The following is a 22,218-nucleotide window of genomic DNA, read 5'->3' as shown; positions in this document are numbered from 1 at the left end:
ATAAGCATAAAATTTATGAGCCAGAGCAAACTAGAGGTACCACTTTATAAAGCAAATTATACTACTCTTCAAATTGTGCATCAAATTTAAATTAACAAATATTTTCCATCATTAACAGTATATGAGGTGTGGCAATTAAAGAAACGGACTAGTGCTGCTACCAGAAAACAGAGTATGCACTGCAACAGGTTTGAACATTAGTACCTGTTGATACACCCCGAGCTCAATAAGCATGGTAGTATGTCACCCATTCAAGTCCTGATGAAGTTTCAAGTTTGATATATGTGTACTTATCTCATATTTCTCCAAAACAAAATTGCCACCTGGCCATTCTTATCTTTAGATAAGAAAATACAATTTCTTACAAAGTAGTTTAAAATTAACATCAACACTTAAACAAATAATGAGGACATGAAAATTTCTTTATCACCTGTACGCTAAACTAAACAATTACATACTTGGTCACAATTTTCACAATTTCAAAAATTTCACAGAAAATGGTTGATCAACGTGAATACCACCTTGTGCATAAGTGTCCTGTTGCAAAAATATAAACTTTTGTTAAATGAGTTTAAAGTATAATATAATTTTGGCTACCAGAGAACCCTAAAAATCAATATATATGGGCTCCTCAAATTATGGACCATTACTTATTATGCTTTCTGGAATATGAACATGTTTTTCTTTAGGTTCCTCCAGATGGAGGACGTGTTTAAGCATTTATTACTAGAGAAGAGAAAGAAAGTTTTGTATGAATTCTATTGAGCATTGTAGTAAGAAATTCATTTGCTACATGTATGCCATTTTCATTAGAACAGGTTTACACTGCCTACACAATAAGAGAGAGTGGCTGCTAACCTGAGATCAAAGACAAATAACTTCTTCATAGCTTGATACACATACCATATTAATGCCTCAAGCAATTTACTGCAAATAAGCAAAATAATCTTTATAGGTACTAACTCATGTATGTACCATAAAACAGCATAAACATACTTCAATGTACGAGGATAAAAACTATACGAAGATAAAAATTATACGAAGGACCTTCAGTATGTACATCTTGAAATAAAAACTGGTACTTCTCAGAATTATAAGTAAGAAAATCTTTCAACTCTATACTCACACTTCACCCTTGCTCTCATTTGCCTTAACAAGGGATCCTCGGGGATCAATGATCCAGAGACAATCTTGAGGTGGATAAATATGGTCAACTTCTTGAGAAGAAAAGTTCAACGTAGTAACATGCAGACTGTTAAAATGAATCTGTGATGAAGCTCCAAACTCCACACCTGACTCACTGCCGATACCACCACTCATTTCATTTGCAAGAACTACCCTTGGTCCACATCCTGAGAAGCAAGTTCCTCCATTTCTATAATTTAAAATATAACACGGCTAAGATATCTCAGAATGTTAGACATTATATTGTATTGATAAATTATACATTAATTGCTAAACAAGATATAAATAATATCATTTGAAATAGAAGTAATTACAATTTTGAACATTAATTTGTGCCAGAAGCATTATAATGTTATAACTTAAAATAACTGAATATAAGTAATTTTTAGAAGTCTGCTGGGACCACTTAAGAGTACTACATCCTTTGCTCTAAAAAGAATAAAAATCAAGGTAGAAATTGCATTAGCCAATTATACACAGGGCCAAGCGTGAATATGTAAATGTGAACCTTGTTCATATACACCCATGGTGCCAACTTTTCAGGGGCATAAGTAGCCCCGTCTAGAATAAACATATTCTGTGCACGAATTTACTGAAATTTAAAAAAAAAATCCTAAAGAGGTGGTAAGATCTACTTAGTTAGTTTTTCAATGTATCAGAATTTTAGCAACCTATTACACTTTGAGAAAAAAATAAACTGCAACTTATACAATTTCATATTATTGACAGTAACTTATAAGGATATCGAGGGGACATTGTCTACTGTAATGGCTACAGCAAATGTGAAAAACAATTACTGAATGTTAATTGCCAACTGCTCTAAAAAACACAGTATAACCCACTTTTGCCTTCCCTCCTCAGACTTCTAATTTACAAAATGAATGGCAACTGCATTAGGAGCAAAGAACATCATAAATCCACAGATGCTCTATATCCAACCAAATGTTGCCTTCACCAATTCCAAAGTTAAAATAACTCTTGTAGGGATTTTGATGAATCAAGGAGATTTACTTTTTATACTTTTGCTTGCCATACAAAATCACAACATTAAAATATGAAATAAAAATTATTAGCTAACTAAGATACAAAATCAGTTGTACTAAAAATACCTAATAAATTAAATTTTCAATGCTAAACATACGAAGGCTTAGGTTTGTGCAGTATTATATGTTAGCACATATTGAGAACTGAATCAAGATCAACTGAGTGAAATACCTTGGGTCACCAAAATATCCTTTTTCACAGCTCTCACATGCCTCGCCAAAAGTGTGACCAGTGCAGAAACAGGTTCCAGTTTTCAAGTCACATAAGCCTTTCTCTTTGTCTCCATGTCTATTACATCGGCAAAATTGGCATCCATGACCTGTTTTAGGATCTCCAAAACTTCCAATTCTAATGAAAATATAAATAATAATTAGTAACTTCAGCATGGGTGAGTGTGTCTAAGAGGAAGCATATATGTAGGAAAACAGGAAGCTTTACATTGGGACATGACACTCCAGTGGGATTCTATGTGCACACCCTTGAGAAATATAAACACTCATTTCACTACTGTCATTATGTCAGCACGTATACCCTTAAATGCATAATTTTTATTACTGATAAAATGTCCTAGTTATTCATTTATCACTTCATTTTAGTTCGAAAAAAATAGGGCAGATTGGTTGTTGGTAGTAGCATTGTGCCTACACAGTAACATAGTATAGTTCTTTCTTGTATCTAATAATGTCAAACCCAATCAAATATTAGCTAATTAAGAATAAACTTCAATGGAAAAATTAGCCAATCAGATTAATTGAGAATTATTTACATTCAATTTGGGATTATATTTATTGGAAAAATACTTACTATGCAAAACTCAAGAAAAAAAATCACCATTTAATGGCCCACTTAACTATTTTTAACCCAACCACATTTCTAGGTTTGTGGATTTTCTTTATAAGGAATTAGAAAACATACACATTATGCCACAGTCCAGAAATATAAAGCCAACTTTTAAAAACTGTTTTACCTTTGACAAATTCAAAGAAACTGCAGGAGACGCCATGACATTATCTTTTAACAGAGTCATCCACTAATAAGCATTACAATTCAATGATTTCAAAGTGTAAAAATCATTCTCCTAGTCCAACTGAATGATTTTTACACTTTTAAATTGTTGTATTGTAATGCACATTAGTGGATGACTCTGTTAAAAGTTAACGTCATGGCATCATCCATAATTCCTTTGAATTTGTACTTAAAAAGTCTAAAATTGAAGTTTAAAAATTTACAAATTTTTAATTCTGTGCATTCATAAATTGCACTCTCAACAAGAGATGTTAAATCTCTAGCCAACTATGCACCATGTTCAATAATATGAAACTATGAGGGCGATTCGAAAAGTAAGGTCTCCTATTTTTTTCATGAAAAATCAAATTTATTCTCAACTTTGTGTACATCGTAGGAAAGGCTGAGCATTTAGCTATTTTTCTACATAGTCGCCTTGATGATCAATCACTTTTTGCATCCTTGTAACCAGCTTTTTAATACTGGCGTCATACCTTTCTCCCACCGTGTCACAAAGCCAACTGACGACTGCTTCTTGCACTTCCTCGTCTGACTTGAATTTCTGTCCTTCAAGGAGTTTTTGAAAGCAGAAAACAAGTAGTACAAGTGTAACTGAGGACCTATGACACGATTTCTACATGGAGAAGTAGCCACTCTCTTCATTACAGCCTTCCTTTATCTCATTAAGGGTAATTCTCTGGTTATTGCGCACCATCTCGTCAATTGGAGCCACTGTTGATTCCTGCAAACTTGGCCGCCCTGACCGCTGCTCATCATGGATGTTTTCCCAGCCATCAAAAAATTCCCTGCACCACTTCCCCATGTTTTTGATGTCCATACACTTCTCATTGTACACTTCCACTACACGGCTATGAATTTATATCAGAGAAGCAGTCGTTAGTCGGCAACGCGGCGGGAGAAAGGTACGACGGCAGTATTAAAAAGCTGCTAACAAGGATGCAAAAAGTGATTGACTGTCAAGGCGACTATGTAGAAAAGTAGCTAAATGCTGTACCTTTCTAAAGATTTACGCAAAGTTGAGAATAAATTTGATTTTTCAAGAAAAAAAATAGGAGACCTTACTTCTCAAATCGCCCTTGCATTATAATTACAATAATCAATTAATAATAGTTTTAATACATAATTCAAATAGGCAAATGCATACTATGAAGATCATTAAAATTCATTAAAATGCATTATAAATCATTATAATTTTTCCTGGTTGAATCCTTATACAAACAGCATAAAACATTCACAGTGATCATTATAGTACCCTGAAATTATAGGGAATTGGCTGGTAGTAGATTAGAAAATTATCAAAACCGATAATAAGAAGTCTACATAGAAAGCAATTTTTAGGGATTGTGAGCTATCATAATATGTACTGGGGAAGCATAGGAGGATAGAGAGTGTGTCTGACATGCTAGAAACGCTGGGCTGGGAACCTCTACAAACTAGAAGGAAAGTAAGCAGACTTTGTGGAATGTTCCAAATTCTGAAGGGGGAGAAAGCTTGGGCAGATCTTAGGAAAGAGGCGGGGAACCCAAATTTTATAGGCAGAAATGATCACAAATTTAAGGTAAAATGCTGGGCACAGAGAACAAATAAAAAAAAATTTTCTTTTCTAAATAGAACAATTGTTGATTGGAACACCTTACTGCAAAAATACATTGGAACACTTCCCTGCAAAAATATTCGAGCCCTTTCCTAACAGAGTGTATACTTTTAAGAATAGATGTAAGGTATATATGTAATAATTTGATTGATGTATGGTGTATTGTATTATATGCAATAGCTTAATTTTTTTAATTTATCTTTTTTTCTTGCTGATTAATGGTTGTAAATGGGATGGGGATTCACTTGTTTTGTTAAAGAGATTTGTGTTTTGAAGTCGGATTTCATCTATTATCTTTTGAGATTATTTGGGACTTGTGTGCCACCTGACAATGTCTATCAGCACAGGTATAATTTTAATAATAATAATAATATCAAGATTTCATTGTATATATGAGATTTTATGAAAGTAGTTTTTCAAAGGAAGGCGAGTCCTGAGAAATCTGCATTTGGCTTTGATCACTTTCACTTTTCAAAGTGAAATTAATATGAGGCCCAGTTTCTTATCCTACTGAAAGCATGATTTGTTCACCACCCAGCATCTAGAAATTAAAATTCTATTGAAATATCTACCACGGTCACTTTGGGACCCAAACCTTTAGTATAATAAATGAGTACTCTATCCACTGCACCAACTTGATCCCTTTAATAGGATGACATAAAAGCCTGACGATATCTACAAATAAGCCTACCAACATACTAGTTCCTAAAACTTAAATTAATCAAAAAAGTACCAAATACATTGGGTAAAATATTTTAATATTTGCAAAATCAATAAATAATGTACCGTTTCATGCTATGAACCAAAGTCTAATTCCTTATTCAAAAATCAACACCTCCATTTTGCCGATTGAAAACTTATAAAAAGGATCCTTACCTGCACTCTTCACAGAATTCCCCCTGAGTCATGTCTTGGCATAGATCACAGTAACCTTGGCCAATTGGTCTAGGATCTTTAATTCCATGTGGCCTTGTTGATCCATCACATGTGGAATGGTTGTGACACCCACAATCAGTTGCACAATCGGGGCCAGTCCAGCCCAAATCACAGAGGCAGTGAAACTCAGGTTCACCGACACAATGCCCATTTTTGCATTCCTCGTAACAACTTTATGAAATGATTTAAGATTTTATTTTAAAAGTCATAAAGAAACAATGAACTTTTATCACCTCTTTAAAGGCAAACGTTTAAACTCTATGGCATTAGTGACTAAGCATTGGCGATATTTAAATCTATTAACAATAAGAAAATTATGTACAATATGTAACTGTCATTTCCTGCTGCAACTTAGTTTATCATGCTAGCAAATAACAATACACTGACTTATTCTATTCCTACACCAATAAAGAAGTTCTTCAAGAGATATACTTACGTTTTATTGCAGTGTTTAACCCCATCACCAATGTATCCTCTTTTGCATTGACAAATATAAGAGCCATGGGTGTTACGGCATTCAGCTTTGGCATTACACTGATGTCTTCCAAGGGCACATTCATCAACATCAGGACATTCAGCATATGCCCATTCCCAAACTTCTCCTGCAATATTTGGATCATGAACTTCTCCTGTCGCGGAAGTGCCATTATCAATTCTGGAGTTGTTCTGCTCTTCAGTTTTATTCACTAGAGAAATTGCAACCAAGTGTTGACTTTCAGTTATATTATATGGTAATTCTTTCATAGAAATTATTTTCTCCATATTTTCTTCACTCTGTGTTTCCCTGCTTGATGATGAAGATGTCACTGGGCTTGTAGTTGGTGTAGTGCCCTAGAAAAAAAACAACAAATAAAATTTGTCAGAAACATATCAAGCATAGTAACTAAAATATGCATACACTACCCAAAGCAATAAAATCCATTTAACCATAAACCATTAACACAGTGTTCAACCCAAAGGTTTGTTTGATAGGTGATGGTAAAGTTCACCCAAAAGCCTAATGGCAGGCAAAATTCATAAATCAGGGCAGGGGGGGCTAGATCCTTTCCCTGTGCCACCTGTAATTTTCCAGGAAGTTCTACTACTTGAAAAAGACAGCTTGGGTGAAGCTGAGGGTGCCCAGAGGCATGCCCGCGAATAGAACCTGGGCCCTCCAGTCAGTGGTGCAATTCTCTATCCCTGTACTAAAACATCCCCAAAATCCATATATTATGAAATGATTGAACTTATAATTCACCAAAAAAGTAATGCATTAAAAATATTTGCAACAGTTATCGCTTTGTTTTGGGGGTTACACCATGGTCATACCTCATCAAAGTCAAACTAGTTATATATATACAACATCAAAGGTATACAGCCAGTTATTTAAAAAACCACTCTTGTCACTTCATAAATAAAAAATTGATAAGAAGTTTATCTACAATATTCACATAACCACTGCATTTTGCTATTTCAAACTTCAGCGTAATTAAGAAAAAAAACACGACAAACCTATCACAAAACAAGGTGGTTAGATTTTTTTATATCAAAATCATTTACCAGTATCATACTCACCAAAACTCTGTATTCATATAAACCATATTGGGTTATTTAACCCCTAATGCAATAGATTGCTTTTTTAATGCTTTCAGTTCATGTGATTCATGATGAATGATTCACACACTCAGTTTTTATATGAAGTCATCTTCATTTGTTAAATTTTAATAATGTATTCTAATTTAAAATGTGCACCACAAATTGGTGATGGGGCTACTCCAATTTGGGACCACTAAGAACCAGTTTGGTTCTTAGGTTCAGTCCTCAGTTCCAGTGAATGCTACTGAACAATCAACCATTGGAATGGTTAATAAATGCTGTCTTCAAAAAAAATACAACCTCATTAGATGTTATATGAGAAGTTTATGATAATTTATCACAAAAGTTTTACAAACAAACTTCAGGATTTTTTTATGTTTCAAAACTAAAAGGTAATATACAAAACTATAGATACACATATGACACAAAACATTTTTAATAACATCATTTATGAAAATAGTCAGGTAATTTAGTGACCCACATTTTTATAGTATTGTCATCAAATGAGGGGAAGTAAATACATTAAAATTGGTTTTTAATAATTATGATACACATAACAATTTGTCCCACAGTATTTCAATTTGTTTCAATATTTCCATACAATTATTTTTTTAAAAGAAACCCTTTAAGATAATTTTTTTCTACTTTAATAAACAGAAATCAATGAGTTTAAAAGACTGTAATTCAACCAATTTTTATTTTATTTTAAGACAGTTCAAAAGTTACAATGTGACATGCCATTGCAAATGTAAAACATTCAAATTAAAAAAATATAGCATTACTTTGTTCCACAGAGCAAAAAGCTACTAGTATAATTATAACATAAGCAGGAGTAGTTTTATTACTCATTTCCTTTATTACTATTTAATTAAATGAACCTTCATTGGTTTCCAGTGATTAATCATGAACAATTGTGGGCCACGTATCTGCATAGCATTTAATTTTGTGGCAAAATGAGACACAGGTATGAATAAAGGGCAAAGTGGTATGAAAAGTTGATATAAAAATTTTGTATGGGATCTTTAATAATCTGTAGTGAACAAACATTTAGGGCATTAAAATCAACTTAGATAAATATCAGTTCCAGAGCTGATATTTTCCATTTCTATTTTTGTTCCCGTTATAATCTCAAGAAGCGATGGTACTGGAAATGTAAGAACCACACCCAACCATCAAAAGTACATATAATCAATGAAGTTGATATTAATAGGTATGTAGCCCAAGTTCCCGGATCATACATCAAATTAAGGCTGGCATTGAAAACAAAAAATATTTTACTTATTTTAGATACAAAATATCTCACAGAAATATGCAACAGAATTGAATTGGGTTCAACATGATAATTCATTGAATCTATCAGAGAGAAAGAGCAATAGTAACGAACAGAAAGTCAATGCAAAAGACGACATATAATTAAAATACATTAATGAACTATCATGTAAGAAAAATTAGTTTAACTGTTTACAGATGATGCAAGAATGAGAATTGCAAAATATGCGAAAACACAAAGTCTTATTTGTTCCTTCCCTTTCAAACAAGTGTTACATAAGGTCGAGGAAAAAGAGTAAGTTGAAGGAAGAGAATTGAAGAAAAAGTTGCTAGAGGAGATATGGAAAGTGGGCAGGATTATGAAGACTTTCGCGGATGAATGATGATTGAGTATTTTTGATATAACCAAAAAGAGAAGGGAAAGAAGGGGGATTACAACTATTACAAACTGGAGAGGAAAATGCTGACAGGTAAATGTTTTCACATTGTCAAGAATTTCTCAAGTCTATGGAGATTAATACAATAGGTCCATTGAAAACCAACACCTACACAGTAGGCTACGTACAATAATAACAACAAACAAGAACATGCAAAATAAATCATTATTGGGGACCAAGAAGTTCTCAGAACCCACAGACTATAAGCCTAAAATTTATGGTTAGCTGAATGAAAACTTACTAATGTGAAGAGATATTCCTCAGTTACTGTTGATGGTTCCAATGATGTGGATGGTTGCACATCAGTAGGAAGAGTGGAGAAATCTTCTTTATTATTCATGGTAAGTGATTCAACATCACGTCCTTGTCGCTTTATTTTATTGCGAAATGAAATCATTCTTGCAGTAGGACGTGCATTAGAAGGCAAAGAAGCTTCAGAAGTGTTGCGACTCCAAAAAAGTTTACTTGTGTGGTTCATAGAAGCTAGAACAACAGCACAAGAGCCTGGAAATGGAAAAATACTCAAGATACAAGGTATATGTTATCTCATGCTAATGAAAGCTTTTGTGAGCTAAAATTTAAGACACTTCTAGAGGCATAACTGCTCATGAAGATAGGATGGATTAATATAAGTGTTAACCAAGAGGGCAGAACTGATTTTTAATTTCAATAAGTTTTAAAAATAGGCAAGAAAAATATTTTTACTTCACAGATTCCACATAACTTTTAGCTTATAAAGCTATTTTTACACCAGATAGTAAGTAGATATAAATTTAATTTTAATATTACCAACACAAAAACATTTTGTAGGATTGATTGATATAAAAATTTAATAAGTTTTGTGTGCATTTGGAAGGTTCCTTTAGGCCATAAAAGTACCTCAGATGTTAGAATACATTAGGAGCTGAGTTAAAAAAACTAAGGGTAGAACTGGAGCCCCTGAAATTTTCAATTTTCCTGCAATAAATGAGACTAAACTGTTAAGAACTAAGAAAATTGGTAATTAATAAACTGTACAAAAAATTCAAATGAACTTACCAAGTTGTGGTTTTGTGAAATCTCCTCGAACACAAACGCCAACAGTGGGGTCATTGCTGGAATAGCACCATCCACATTCCAAACTACGAAGGCATGAGGAACAATTGAGATGCCGTTCACAAGAACGACATTGTTCAGTTGAAAGAATCCCTTTTGGTTCCAAATTTGCACTATTTCTGGTGTTACTTAATCTATCTAAATCTTTTGAGCGAGAATTTAGGACTCCTCCTAGCCTATGGTGTCGTGTCAGTGGAGATATGTTTGGTTGAAATGATGTAGGCACTGATCCATGATGAATATGATGATAGTAGCTATAATCTTGATCTACCCACTCTCTGCAGAGCCCAAACTGATATTCTGAGGTATATACTGAGAACGAAAAGCATTCCTGAAGGAAGAAAGGAAAAAATATTTGAGATAATAATGATCATGGAACTAAGGAAACAGTCTGGACAAATCATCATAAAAATGTAATGAGTTCAACCAAACTTGTAATCATGGATGAGTTTAAGACGCCACCTACTTAAAAATATGAATTTATAACCATAGATTAGAGCAGTATTAACAAAAGACTCATAAGAGTTTCACCTAGCATAATTATAATACAAGGGTAGTTTGAAAGGTTCTCGGAGTCAATGGCAGATGTCAGGACTAACACAACTAGTTCCCACATAGTAATAGGTAATCCTTTATGATTTAACACGTAATGCATCAGTGCTCTGGGAAAAGATCTGTGGAGCAGACGCCTCTCTGCTGTTGTTCCTGTCTAATGATTTGTGAAGATGGAAAAAATTGAGATTCGAGCAGTGATTAAATACTTTGTAAAGAAAGATATGAAAGCAAAGGAAATCCATGCTGAATTTCAGAGCACTCTGGGGGACCCTGCTCCTTCATATTCAACTGTTGCCAAGTGGACAAACGAGTTTAAGTTAGGTCAGGAAAGCTTAGATGATGATCCGAATAGTGGTTGGACAAAATCTCCCACTACCCCAGAAATTATTGCAAAAGTGCGTAAAATGGTCACAGAGGATCACGGACTACAAGTGCGAAGAAAGAAATCGCTGAAGCTGTAAGGATGTCATCCGAAGGACCTTCTCTAATTTTAACAGAGGAATTGGATATGAAACAATTATCTGCTAGATGGGTGCCACGACTCTTGATGCAGGATGACAAATGCATCAGAATGGTAATTTCCAAACAATGTTTGACACGTTTTAAGAGCAACCAACATGATTTTCTGCACTGGTTTGTGACTACAGATGGAACTTGGGTCCACTACTATACCCCTTAGACAAAACCCCAGTCCAAGCAGTGGAAACATGTTGATGCAGCACCTCCAAAGAAAGCTAAGGCAATACAGATGGCCAGAAAGTTGATGGCTTCAGTTTTCTGAGATGCAAAAGGGATTGTGCTGATACATGATCTTCCTCCTCATCAAACAATACTGGACAACACTCAGCTAACCTCCTGGAACAATTACAGAGAAATATACCCAAAATAAGCCAGGTTTGGCAAGGAAGAAAGTCACCTTTCATCAAGGCAATGAATGCCCACCCAAGTATCATTGCCATGGCAAAAATACGTGAACTAAATTGTTGCTATGCCTGCCTTATTTGCCTGATTTGGCTCTATCAGATTTCCATCTCTTCCGCAAGCTCAAAATTTCCTTGGTGAACAGATGATCTCTTAAAAAAAAAAGAACTAACAGCCGAAGTGGGCAGGTATTTTTCAGGCCAGATGGAATCCAATTTTCAAGATGGGATCAAGACATTAGAACAATGCTGGACCAAGCGCATAAGTGTACCGTAAGACTACATTGAAAAATATAAAAGTTTCACTGGAGTAAGTTGTTTATTTCTATTCCATTCCGAGAACTTTTCAAATTACCTTGGTATGCTGAATAGTGACTGGTCAATACTAGTTTCTTGATATATGTAAGATAGAACTTATTATCCCTGATATCACTCATTAACATCTGTTATGCATTCATTTTACATTTATAACAGCATTATTTTCATAAACATAGCAAAACAAGCTCCTTAATTGGCACCCCACTCAAGATCTTCTCCTGATTCATTTTTCCCTAAACAATAATATACTTTAGTCCACTGGTCTCAAAATGAGGCTTCTGAGGTAACAGTTTTCCTTACACTTCCCCTACCTTGACTCTTCACAGAACCTCTTTATTAGTTGCATTAGTACTCCCCATTATATTTTAAAGAAGCAATCATCAACATTTACAAAACATTTCTTCAGCATCAATATTTTGCCTTTGTATTAATAAGATATGCATTCTTAATTAGATTGGTCCAGAAAGTTATAAATGCATCAAATCTTATTATCATCCTAAATGAGAAGAAAATACTACCTGAGTAGAATCACACCACACACAACGTCCTGCTTCTCCTAGACATTCATGGCAGCTACGGCGATGATGGCATGGGGAAGGGCACTGAGAGATGCTAATTACGGCATCAGGAGATCTGAAATATAATTCGTAATACAGCTAAATCATATGGTCTTCTGGTGAAGCAAAATTTAAAACATAAAAGTAAAAAGTAGAAAATGCACTATAAACAAATAAAAAAGCATATGCATTATTTTAAATAACTTCCAAAGAAAATAAGGATTTTTTTAATCCTAAAATCTTTTGTTGCTCACTTTCTAACAAGCCAACATGGAAACAACAGTTTGTATCATACAGCAAGCAATTCAAATGTAAAATTGCATCAATAGTTATGCTGTAAGCAAGTTCAATATTATTTAAATAACATTGTAATGGCAAGAAAAATAAGTTTTAAATGCCATATTCTTCTATTTTAATAGACAGTTTTCAAACCTACAGCTAAAATTGTAGAACATTAACACTGAAGTTTTAGTCCAGGAAAAGACTGATTTCATAGTACAACATTTAAAATTAACTGACCAATCATTAAATTTTACTATTATTTGGTGGTCCACCATTTACAGTAGCTTTTGAATGGACCAGACTAAACATCACTATATTTCTTAGCCTTCCCTATCAAGACCTAACACACTATACTACAATGAACTCGTCTTCAATTTGGCACACTTTCTATCTTCCTTCATTCCATCCAAAATTTTCCTCCCCTTCCTTGTTTTCCTAACATAATTCCCTCTATCACAGTCTTCAACATCCCATCATCAATCAAAATGCTTTGCATCCATCTTCCATGCCTCCTTTGGATTTCTATCCTTCCCCACAACACCTAGCACTTCCCCAATGGTTTTTATTTTAGTCCATTCCACCTTTTCTATCCTTCTCCACACCAACATTTCAAAATCCTTCAATCCATGCTAATCATATTGCTGAAATGACCATGCTTCCATGCCATTCAAACCCACTCCATATTAAAGTTTTAATGAGTCTTTTCCACATATCCTCCTGGCTAAAGCTTCTTTGTCTACTGCAAAACTACTTATGTCCCCCTCTCATCAATACCATCTTGGTCCAGAACACTGCCAAGATAGATAAACTGCACCCCCGTGCTGATTTAAGGATATTTTGCAATTTGCCAGTCAAGCCTAATGAGTACAGCAGTGTATTGTGTTTGGGTTCATGGATCACCTCCCCTAACCAGAGAGACTGATGCTAATATTTATATTAAATTGCTATGATAAATTAAATAAAATGCATAATCTTGTCAACTTCGAGGGCAATTTGAGAGGTCCAAGTGAAGTCCAAGAGATAACATCACTAGTGCGTACCTAAGTTATTATCAGTTAGTAGCATCTCTTGAAGGAATACACACCTGTTGAAGCCAAATCAGTTTATCACTCTGTGTTTAGCATTTGCTTGGCATGAGCTAGTTGAGTGATTTTCAAGAAAGGGATGGAAAAGAATTTTATGTGACCAATCATTATTACATGAAAGGCAAATATTCTCAAGGGGTTGAAGAGAACTAGATTAACGTTATGGTTAATTCAATGAGAATGACTTTCCAGTGGTTTCAACATTTTGGAGAGGCCATTTGAGCACAAATGATGCTAAGTGTTCTGGATGCACGATTGAAATCTCAATTTCATAAATCATTGATAAAATCCATGATGTCGTGATGGGTATGGGTGATAGAAGAGTGTAGTACCATGAAATTTCTAATGGTGGAGGATATTAACATACATAATATATTGCATCGACATTTGGATATGAGAAAGCTAACCACAAGATGGGAGTTGAATGCTCAGAGTTGACCAACAATGAAATTATGCCACATGTTACTAGGCCAGTTTTCAGGTATTTCAGCTAAATCTGCACGAATTAAGGCATCACTTGGTTGATGTGTATGAAACATGGACACACCACTACATGCCTGAAATCAAAAAGAGTTAAAACAATTGGTTGCCAGTGGGGAGTCTACACCAAAGAAGGGAATTGCCATTCATTCAAACGAGAAGGTTTTAGCAAGTTTTTTGCCTACTTAAGGATCGATCTTAATTGTAAAATCATCCAAATCATCACAGGCAATAACCTACTCTAGGCTGGCATATTACAGAGTAAATGCACTAATTCTTTTATTAATATTGTATTTATGAAACTAATGAACCATCAGTGTAAATGGACTAAAAGCAAGATGTTCTGCCTTATGTTACACACAAAAACTTTTATGGCCTTTATTCACCTTTCCAGTGGAAAGATTTTATTTTTCCATAATACTTTTGACAAAAAAGGCATAATTTATTCCAAGCTTATGCTCATTGAACCTACTAATACCTACTAATACCAACCTTCCTCTGCGAGCACACCGTGCATCTTCTGTCCACCACTCACAGATATCACCAGCACCCATGCATGTCTCACAAGAGACAAAGTTGGAGCAATTGGGGCAACTTGATGGGAGAAGTGTTAAATAATGCCACTCCCTATCGGTAGAGGGGGAAGATAAGCTAGGAGGGTACAAACATTCTTCAGTTTCATTCACAGACCGCAGCATGCATTTTCCGACTGTTTCACACCATCCACAATTGGAATCTGACAGGCAATGGAGGCAATTGAGATACGAATTGCATGATCCATTTGAATATGGTTCAAGGTACTCAAATGTAAATACCTATGGGAGAGAAAATTTTCATTTTAATTAAAATGTATATTGCACTAGATATTAGATGAAAGACATTAATGAAAAATGGGCACGTAAATTTAATCTAAAAGACAATATTACACAATAATTCTCAACACTTCAATTATTTTCATAAGGTTAAATACACTGAAGTCTGACTCTAAGAAAAAATGATTAGTTTGGATTGAGTGAAGTCTGGACTAACTGGTGTTTTATGACACAAAACCCATGGAAATTTTCCATTTTCTAGTACATCCTAAATCATTGATTTTTTCTAATGATTTTTATTGTACTGGAGACCCTCAACTATAATAAAAATGCATTTAAATATGACAATTTTTAATCTATTATATTATATTTCAAAAATGCTGATGAAAAATTTTTAAGTAATTTGAAGCCAATGGATTTAGTTTTAATTTAATTACATTAACTTACAAAAACAGGATAACTTTTCATTTATGAGGACCCAGAGCATAATTGTCTATGATTACGAAATCATGTCATATGGAGATGAAATATATGGTCTTAAGAGTATTAGGAAAATATTTTAGTTCTGAAGCAATTTGATGCATGGCTACTGAAATTAGCAGACAGAAGCAGATATCAAATGTAGCAATTTTTAATACAGTAATGAAGACCCATTGACAGCAAATCTAAAATTGCTCCACAAATTATCCTCACATTAATTCATTTACTTATATATTCAACTTTAAGTTTTTCATTTAGATGCAAAGATGTTTCCCTACATGTATATGTATTACAGGTTTGATCAACTAACCCTATACTCGGGACTTGAAATCACTATGAGAAATCTATTAGAGAGCTAAAACCAACTTTTATTTTTCCAATTTTCAACATTTTTGCAGTTTTCCCAAGAAATGATCAGCAGATGAGTAAATTATCTATGCTGTATTCTTATTTTAATTTATCTAGACAATTTAATTTGTTGTTGAAAACTTTTATAAAAATGTGCTACAACTATTCACTCAAATGAATTATCAGTGCTACTAAAATTGAAAAGGAAGTGTCAACAACTGGAATATTCAAAAACAAATTGAATTATTCATAAAATACTCAATTTTAATCACATAAGTTTGAAAGGAACGAATACTCCCATATAAAGGACTAAAAACTTAGATATACTCACTTTATTACTGTCTTCTGAATTATAATTGTACAATAATTCCATCTTAGAATGATGGTGGGCACTTGATGGACCACTTCCCCTAACTGTTTTTCTGGCTTCAAAGTCAACAAGATGCCTTCCATTCCAGGGTGAAGAAGGAGCATCTTGAGCACGAATTTTGCCATGAAGTTCAGTTTTCCCAAGAATTACAGGGTCACCTGAGGTTTGCGGCCAGAGTGCAAGAGTGCAATTCCTGTTTTCAGCAGTCAAGTTGGCTACAAGTTCCTGGAAGATTAGAAAGTAAAATGGCAATGTGCAAAATCCAAACTAATGAAACTGAGGCATAATGTATCAAATAATCCAAGAAAAAAATATGCGTCCTACTGCCTGCTACTAAAATCCAGCTGATACATTACACTAATTCAACACACTATCAAACAGGTGAGCAATTCAAGACTTTCACTTTATTCTAGATAAAAATATGTAATTTCTTGCAAAATTATACCCTAAATATAGATATGAGAAATATGTACTACATATAGATTCACTTGTTTTCTCAAGGTATTCAGCTTGCCTCTTATGACTAGAAGTCACCATATTTACCCAAAAGGAGAATGACCTCAAATTCAAGGGAAAAACCCATTTTACTTCAAAGGGTCAGAAGCAAATTATTCAATTCATGATTACAGTGATTCTGATAAAATGATGAAAATGCATCTGGAAATTTTTAAGAATAGTTCCAGACAACATTTTTTTCTGAAGTTTGTGAATAACTTAGAATAGAAGAATTTCTTTCTGAGTAAGCCATTCTTTTATTAATGCTCACCGCAGCAAGGATGCCCTGGTTTCAGAAAAAGGAGAGAATTTAGTCTTTCAATTTTAGAAAATCCAAGAGATGGTATCCATAGTATTGGAAAAGGTTTGCTTTTAGTAAACCTCATCTTATACTAGCCTGCTGTTATAAAGTTATAGCTATATCCCTATTATGTATCCATCATGTGGGTTCATTTTCATAGTCGATTGAAGCAACAAACTTTTGTTTATTTAGAAGAATAGAAAAAATTAAGTTACGTGCGGTGATTAAGCACTTCTTTCCAAGAGGCTTAGTACAGAAAATGATAAAAACTAAGTGCGAAAAAGTTCATGCCACATCTGCTGCTGTGTTTGCAACTGTTTACAATTGAGTAAACGAGTTTAAACGTAGTCATTCATCCATAAATGTTTGACATCCTGTGGAAGTGACTTCCCATATGGTTTTGAATGATCGATGAATCAAAGTTCACGAAATAGTAGAGGTAACAGGCATGTCACAAGATTTCTGTTATGCAGGTGTGAAAAAATCTCAGCAAAATAGGTGCCATGCTTGCCCTCAGCAGAAGCGACTTTTTTTTCCAAACTTGATCAAATGAATCAGGGGAAAATGATTTTTGCCGAACGAGGTCATCACCAACACAGATGTCTATTTGAGGCTTAAATCCCACCTCAGAAAATGAAGTCAGAAATGTAATCAAGAAACTAAAAAAACAAAAAATCCAGTGGACATGATGGCATATCAAATTATCTACTAAAACTTTATGTCAAGAATGCTTCACTTTACCTATTACCAATATTGCCAATGAATCATTTCTAACTGGGCAATTTCCTGAAGAATTAAAAATAACCAAAGTTATTCCACTACATAAAAAGGGAGTCAAAGACCAACTGCATAATTACAGGCCAATCTCACTAATGTCATGTATTTCAAAAATACTTGAAAAATTGATGGAAGAAAGACTATTAAAATTCCTCACAAAAAATAAAGTTCTTTCTCAGTCACAGCATGGTTTCACAAAAAATAAAAGTGTAGAAACTGCATGCAGTGATTGTGTGACTATTCCCCCTATATGGAGTAAATATGGATCTATCAAAAGCCTTTGATTCTATAAAATCTGACATTCTTTTAACTAAACTAGGACATTATGGTATCAGGGGAGTAGCTCATCTCTGGCTTACATATCTTTTGGAAAATAGGAAACAGTGTGTAGAAATTGTCGGAAAAAATGGTCCTACCTACAAATCAACAATGAAAACTATTAAATATGATGTTCCACAAGGTTTTGTATTAGGGCCTTTACTTTTCCTGTTGTATGTGAACGACGTTGAAAAAGCCATAATCTCTCCAGAAAATAATAACATGGTGCTCTATGCAGATGACGTAAGTCTAATAGCAGGTCATACTAGATCATCTCAATTAGAAATAGATATGTATGCCATGGTGAATTCAGTCACTCAATGGCTGAATGTAAATAATTTACAACTTAATGCAAGAAAAACAGTTTACTAGATATTTTGTAATAGAGACCTTCAGTCAAATATTTCTGTAGAAATAGGAAATCAATTGATATCCGAGTTAGAACATACCACCTTATTGGGTTTAGAAATAGATTACAAATTAAGCTGGAGGTTTCAAATGGAAAAATGTCGTAAAAAAATATGTTCAGCCCTTTTCCTTTTAAAAAATCTTGCCAACTACAATAATACAGAAGTATTAATCCTAGTATACCATGGTATATTTGAGTCCATAGCTCGATATGGCATCGTCTGCTGGGGGAGTTCAGCACATGGAAACATCAATAGAATACTCACACTTCAAAAACGTGCACTAAGGGTTATATTTAAACTAAATGAAAGAAAATCCTGCAGGGAGTATTTCAAATGTCACAAAATTATGACCGTTCCCTGTATATATATGTATAATGTGACTTTGTATGCCTGCACCAAAACCCATTCACGGGTCAGAAATATGGATGTTCACAAGTACGACACCAGGGGTGAGGAAAATCTTCATAATGGCCATTGCAGAGTAGCAGTACTACAAAAAACCCCAGAAGTTTCAGGAAGTCTGCTGTTTAATCAACTTCCTGAAGAGTTGAAACGAATACTCCCCCAAGAAAATAATAATAGTTGAGAAACGCTAGAATAGTAATAGAAAATAGTTGGAGGAACGCTAGGAAAAGTGAATCAAGCTAAAAGGTGATTATGTCAAAAAATAAAGCAAGTCTGCCCAAAATATTTTTTTCCCATATTTTTCTAAGGACTTCTAGAATGACCCATGTATTTGTTACACTTTTTCCTTCAAATATGATCTCTATCATTCAGCCAATGGATCAAGTAGTGATTGTATCCAAGTAAGAACACCACAGGCAAAAAATGCTAAAGCTGTTCATTGCAAAAGATGGCAATACTTCAGTTTTTTGGAAGAGGATGTTGTATTTCAAACAAAGAGAAATAACCAATTATTTTACAAAGTGATCACAGTATTTAGATAATTATATTTTTACTAAATATAAGATGAGGGTTTTTTCATTTCAAAATGAGAGTTTGAGAGCAAGGGCTTCTAAAATATGTGCTACTGCATACAAGTCTGACACCTCCACTAAAATGAATGGTAATTATTTATTTTTACAATTCTTATGCTAAGAAAACAAGGATACATACCAATTCAGGAGGGTTGGTACGAGGTCTGGAGACTGAAAGACTTGCTGATGAATAACTTGCACATATTCTTATAGTGGCCCCAGTACGCCCAATTGCAACTTTTGCTGTTGAAGGTAGTAATGATGACTGTGGGGGCCAAAGAAATCCCAATAGCCTTGCACGAACCTCTCCTCCAAGAGGCAGTTCTGTCCGTGTACCAAATGCTCCAGGTAGATTAAAATCAGCAGTTGTAGCATTTATTATGCCAACCTGAAATAAGAATTTTTGATGATTTTACTAAGTTATAAATACTATGAGTACACAGTAATCAGTAAACCTATTACACTTTCCCTGATATTTTCTCTAGTATCTAAAGATCATTCATTCTTCACACATAACATTTTAAAAATGTGAATTACATATTTTTGACATAAAACAAGAGTTAATTATTTCTTCCACCATATGTACAGCCATTGAAATCTTCCAGAGAGTTCAAAGTACCAATCTAATAAAAAATATCAACCAACAAACAAATTCATCGAGAGTGAATGAAAGCTTAAAAACAAAATTTAAATCCTGATGAAAAGGTGGATGTACTCCTACTTCATGTAAAGATCATGAAACTCACATAATCTGGATGAGTATAGTTAGCTGGATGCTTATACTTTAGAAATGTAAGCCCTGGGCGACGATCCAGGGTTCGGCACTGCTGAACCCTTAATACTTCTGTTCCCTGGGGCCCCCACCATCCTACAGGTGGCCCATCACCACTTGCTGTATCTTCTTGAGTCCCACAGACTCCAAAGTTATCTGAAGATGATAAAAATGCATTTATAATAGTACTCATTAATTAAGAAAAATATCTATAAGGTACACATTTCATATACTTATCTGCAACTGAAAAAGTCAAAAATTATCATTCAAAAATATTAAGCATATTTTCAAAGCATACTGTCAACTTCACGTTTCCAAATGGAACTTTTTCTATAATATTCCTGACAAAAATTCACTACACTGATTTTTGTTTATACATCATGACCAACAGTATTAATTATGTCAGCATACTATTTTTTATAGTCTAAAATGCCTTTATAATATTTTTTATTAAATGATCAACAAATTTATGAGGTATTTACCATCTTTGTGATGACAGCGTGCATTCTGAACACACCATGTGCACTGCCCCAGGCGGAGCTTATGGGAAACAGATACAGGTGTGAATGATTCGGCAGACAATTCTAGTGCCTTCCTATTTGCTTTGTTAATTTTTCCATGAATGAGGCAGGAATGGCAATCTCCAAGAGCAGGGCAAATGCCTGGGCATCTGAAATTACAAAATAAAATATTTCTAAATGTAAAAGTAATGAAACATTAACTTGATACTTGCTTCCTCAATGTCTTCAATTTGGTTAGTCTCCTAATTTGAGTATTTTTAAAGCACTGATGTAGTGCCAATTTATATAAAATTGAAAAATAATAGTCTCGGTTCTTTTAAGGGGTTTAAGGGCCAATTAGGAAGAAAAGTAAACAGCTACTTGGAATGCATGGGATTAAGCACGCTAATAAAACTCAAACTGCATGGTTTTCCAGGGACTAGATTATCTTGGAAATCAATATCTCACAGAAAGGAACTCACTCAATGCATGATCAATTACCCTAATGGGATCAAGTATGAGGTGAACCCTTTCATTATTTATTAACTAACATGCAGACTGATGCTGGGTAAGTCCATGGAAGGTAACTGTATTAATCAATGTCAAATTGGCAAATGCTACCATATTTTGCATTATGGAACAATGAAGAAGTACTGGATGATTTCCTTCACAGATCAAATGCCAATATTTGTCATTAAACCAATCATTATAGCTTTGGGAAGGAAATAGGGATGGGTAGTCAATCATTATAATTCACTTTTTAATAATAAAAGCAATTTGCTTAGTAGTCATACCTTTTATTTTGTTGCACTCATTTAATTAAATAATTATGAATTGTTGATTCAAGTTGTTCATTATTCATTAACTGAGAATCGTATATTGTATTCATTGAAAAAATCTTGTTCAAACACCCCTAGTATTTTTATATACACACTGAACAAGGAAATTTTCCATTAATCATATAAAATTTGATATTAAAATATATAAAGAATGGATGAATATAAGATGTAAGAAAATTCGTTGAGAATTATCACAGCCATAATCACCTTGTAGTTTGTAAATTCGTGGTACAATTGGCAGTCAATGTGCGCCCATAGCAGGTTTCATCAGCTGAGCACCAGCCACACTCTGGATCAGAGGTACATTCCAAAATCTTCCTGTGGCTAATTACCAGAAAAAGACGGAATTAATAGAAATGCTAGGGAAAAATGGAATTATAGAAAATCATTTGCAAATATGGAGGCATTACATACAGGGATTAGAGAAAAATCCCAGTATAACCACTTATTAAACTATACCC

General features: G+C 34.1%; 1 protein-coding gene across 1 annotated transcript in view; it reads right to left on the bottom strand.

Annotated features, from left to right (window-relative positions):
* Megf8 (multiple EGF like domains 8) overlaps positions 1–22,218 on the bottom strand; it is a 109,146-nt gene that overhangs the window by 55,742 nt on the left and 31,186 nt on the right. Inside the window, exons 10-22 of the mRNA XM_071591137.1 lie at positions 21,965–22,081; positions 20,901–21,088; positions 20,393–20,574; positions 19,786–20,034; positions 16,330–16,593; positions 14,851–15,173; positions 12,473–12,587; positions 10,105–10,492; positions 9,308–9,570; positions 6,222–6,616; positions 5,726–5,956; positions 2,401–2,577; positions 1,127–1,375 (exon numbers count right to left, since the gene is read on the bottom strand). Coding sequence (XP_071447238.1) covers positions 1,127–1,375; positions 2,401–2,577; positions 5,726–5,956; positions 6,222–6,616; positions 9,308–9,570; positions 10,105–10,492; positions 12,473–12,587; positions 14,851–15,173; positions 16,330–16,593; positions 19,786–20,034; positions 20,393–20,574; positions 20,901–21,088; positions 21,965–22,081 — 3,141 coding nt within the window. The remainder of the gene's footprint in view (positions 1–1,126; positions 1,376–2,400; positions 2,578–5,725; positions 5,957–6,221; positions 6,617–9,307; positions 9,571–10,104; positions 10,493–12,472; positions 12,588–14,850; positions 15,174–16,329; positions 16,594–19,785; positions 20,035–20,392; positions 20,575–20,900; positions 21,089–21,964; positions 22,082–22,218) is intronic.

The sequence above is a fragment of the Hetaerina americana genome, unplaced genomic scaffold (assembly GCF_022747635.1).
Source record: "Hetaerina americana unplaced genomic scaffold, ioHetAmer1.1.p SCAF_1, whole genome shotgun sequence".
In the NCBI taxonomy this organism is placed as follows: domain Eukaryota; kingdom Metazoa; phylum Arthropoda; class Insecta; order Odonata; family Calopterygidae; genus Hetaerina; species Hetaerina americana.
This window is presented reverse-complemented; position numbering and strand designations above follow the sequence as displayed.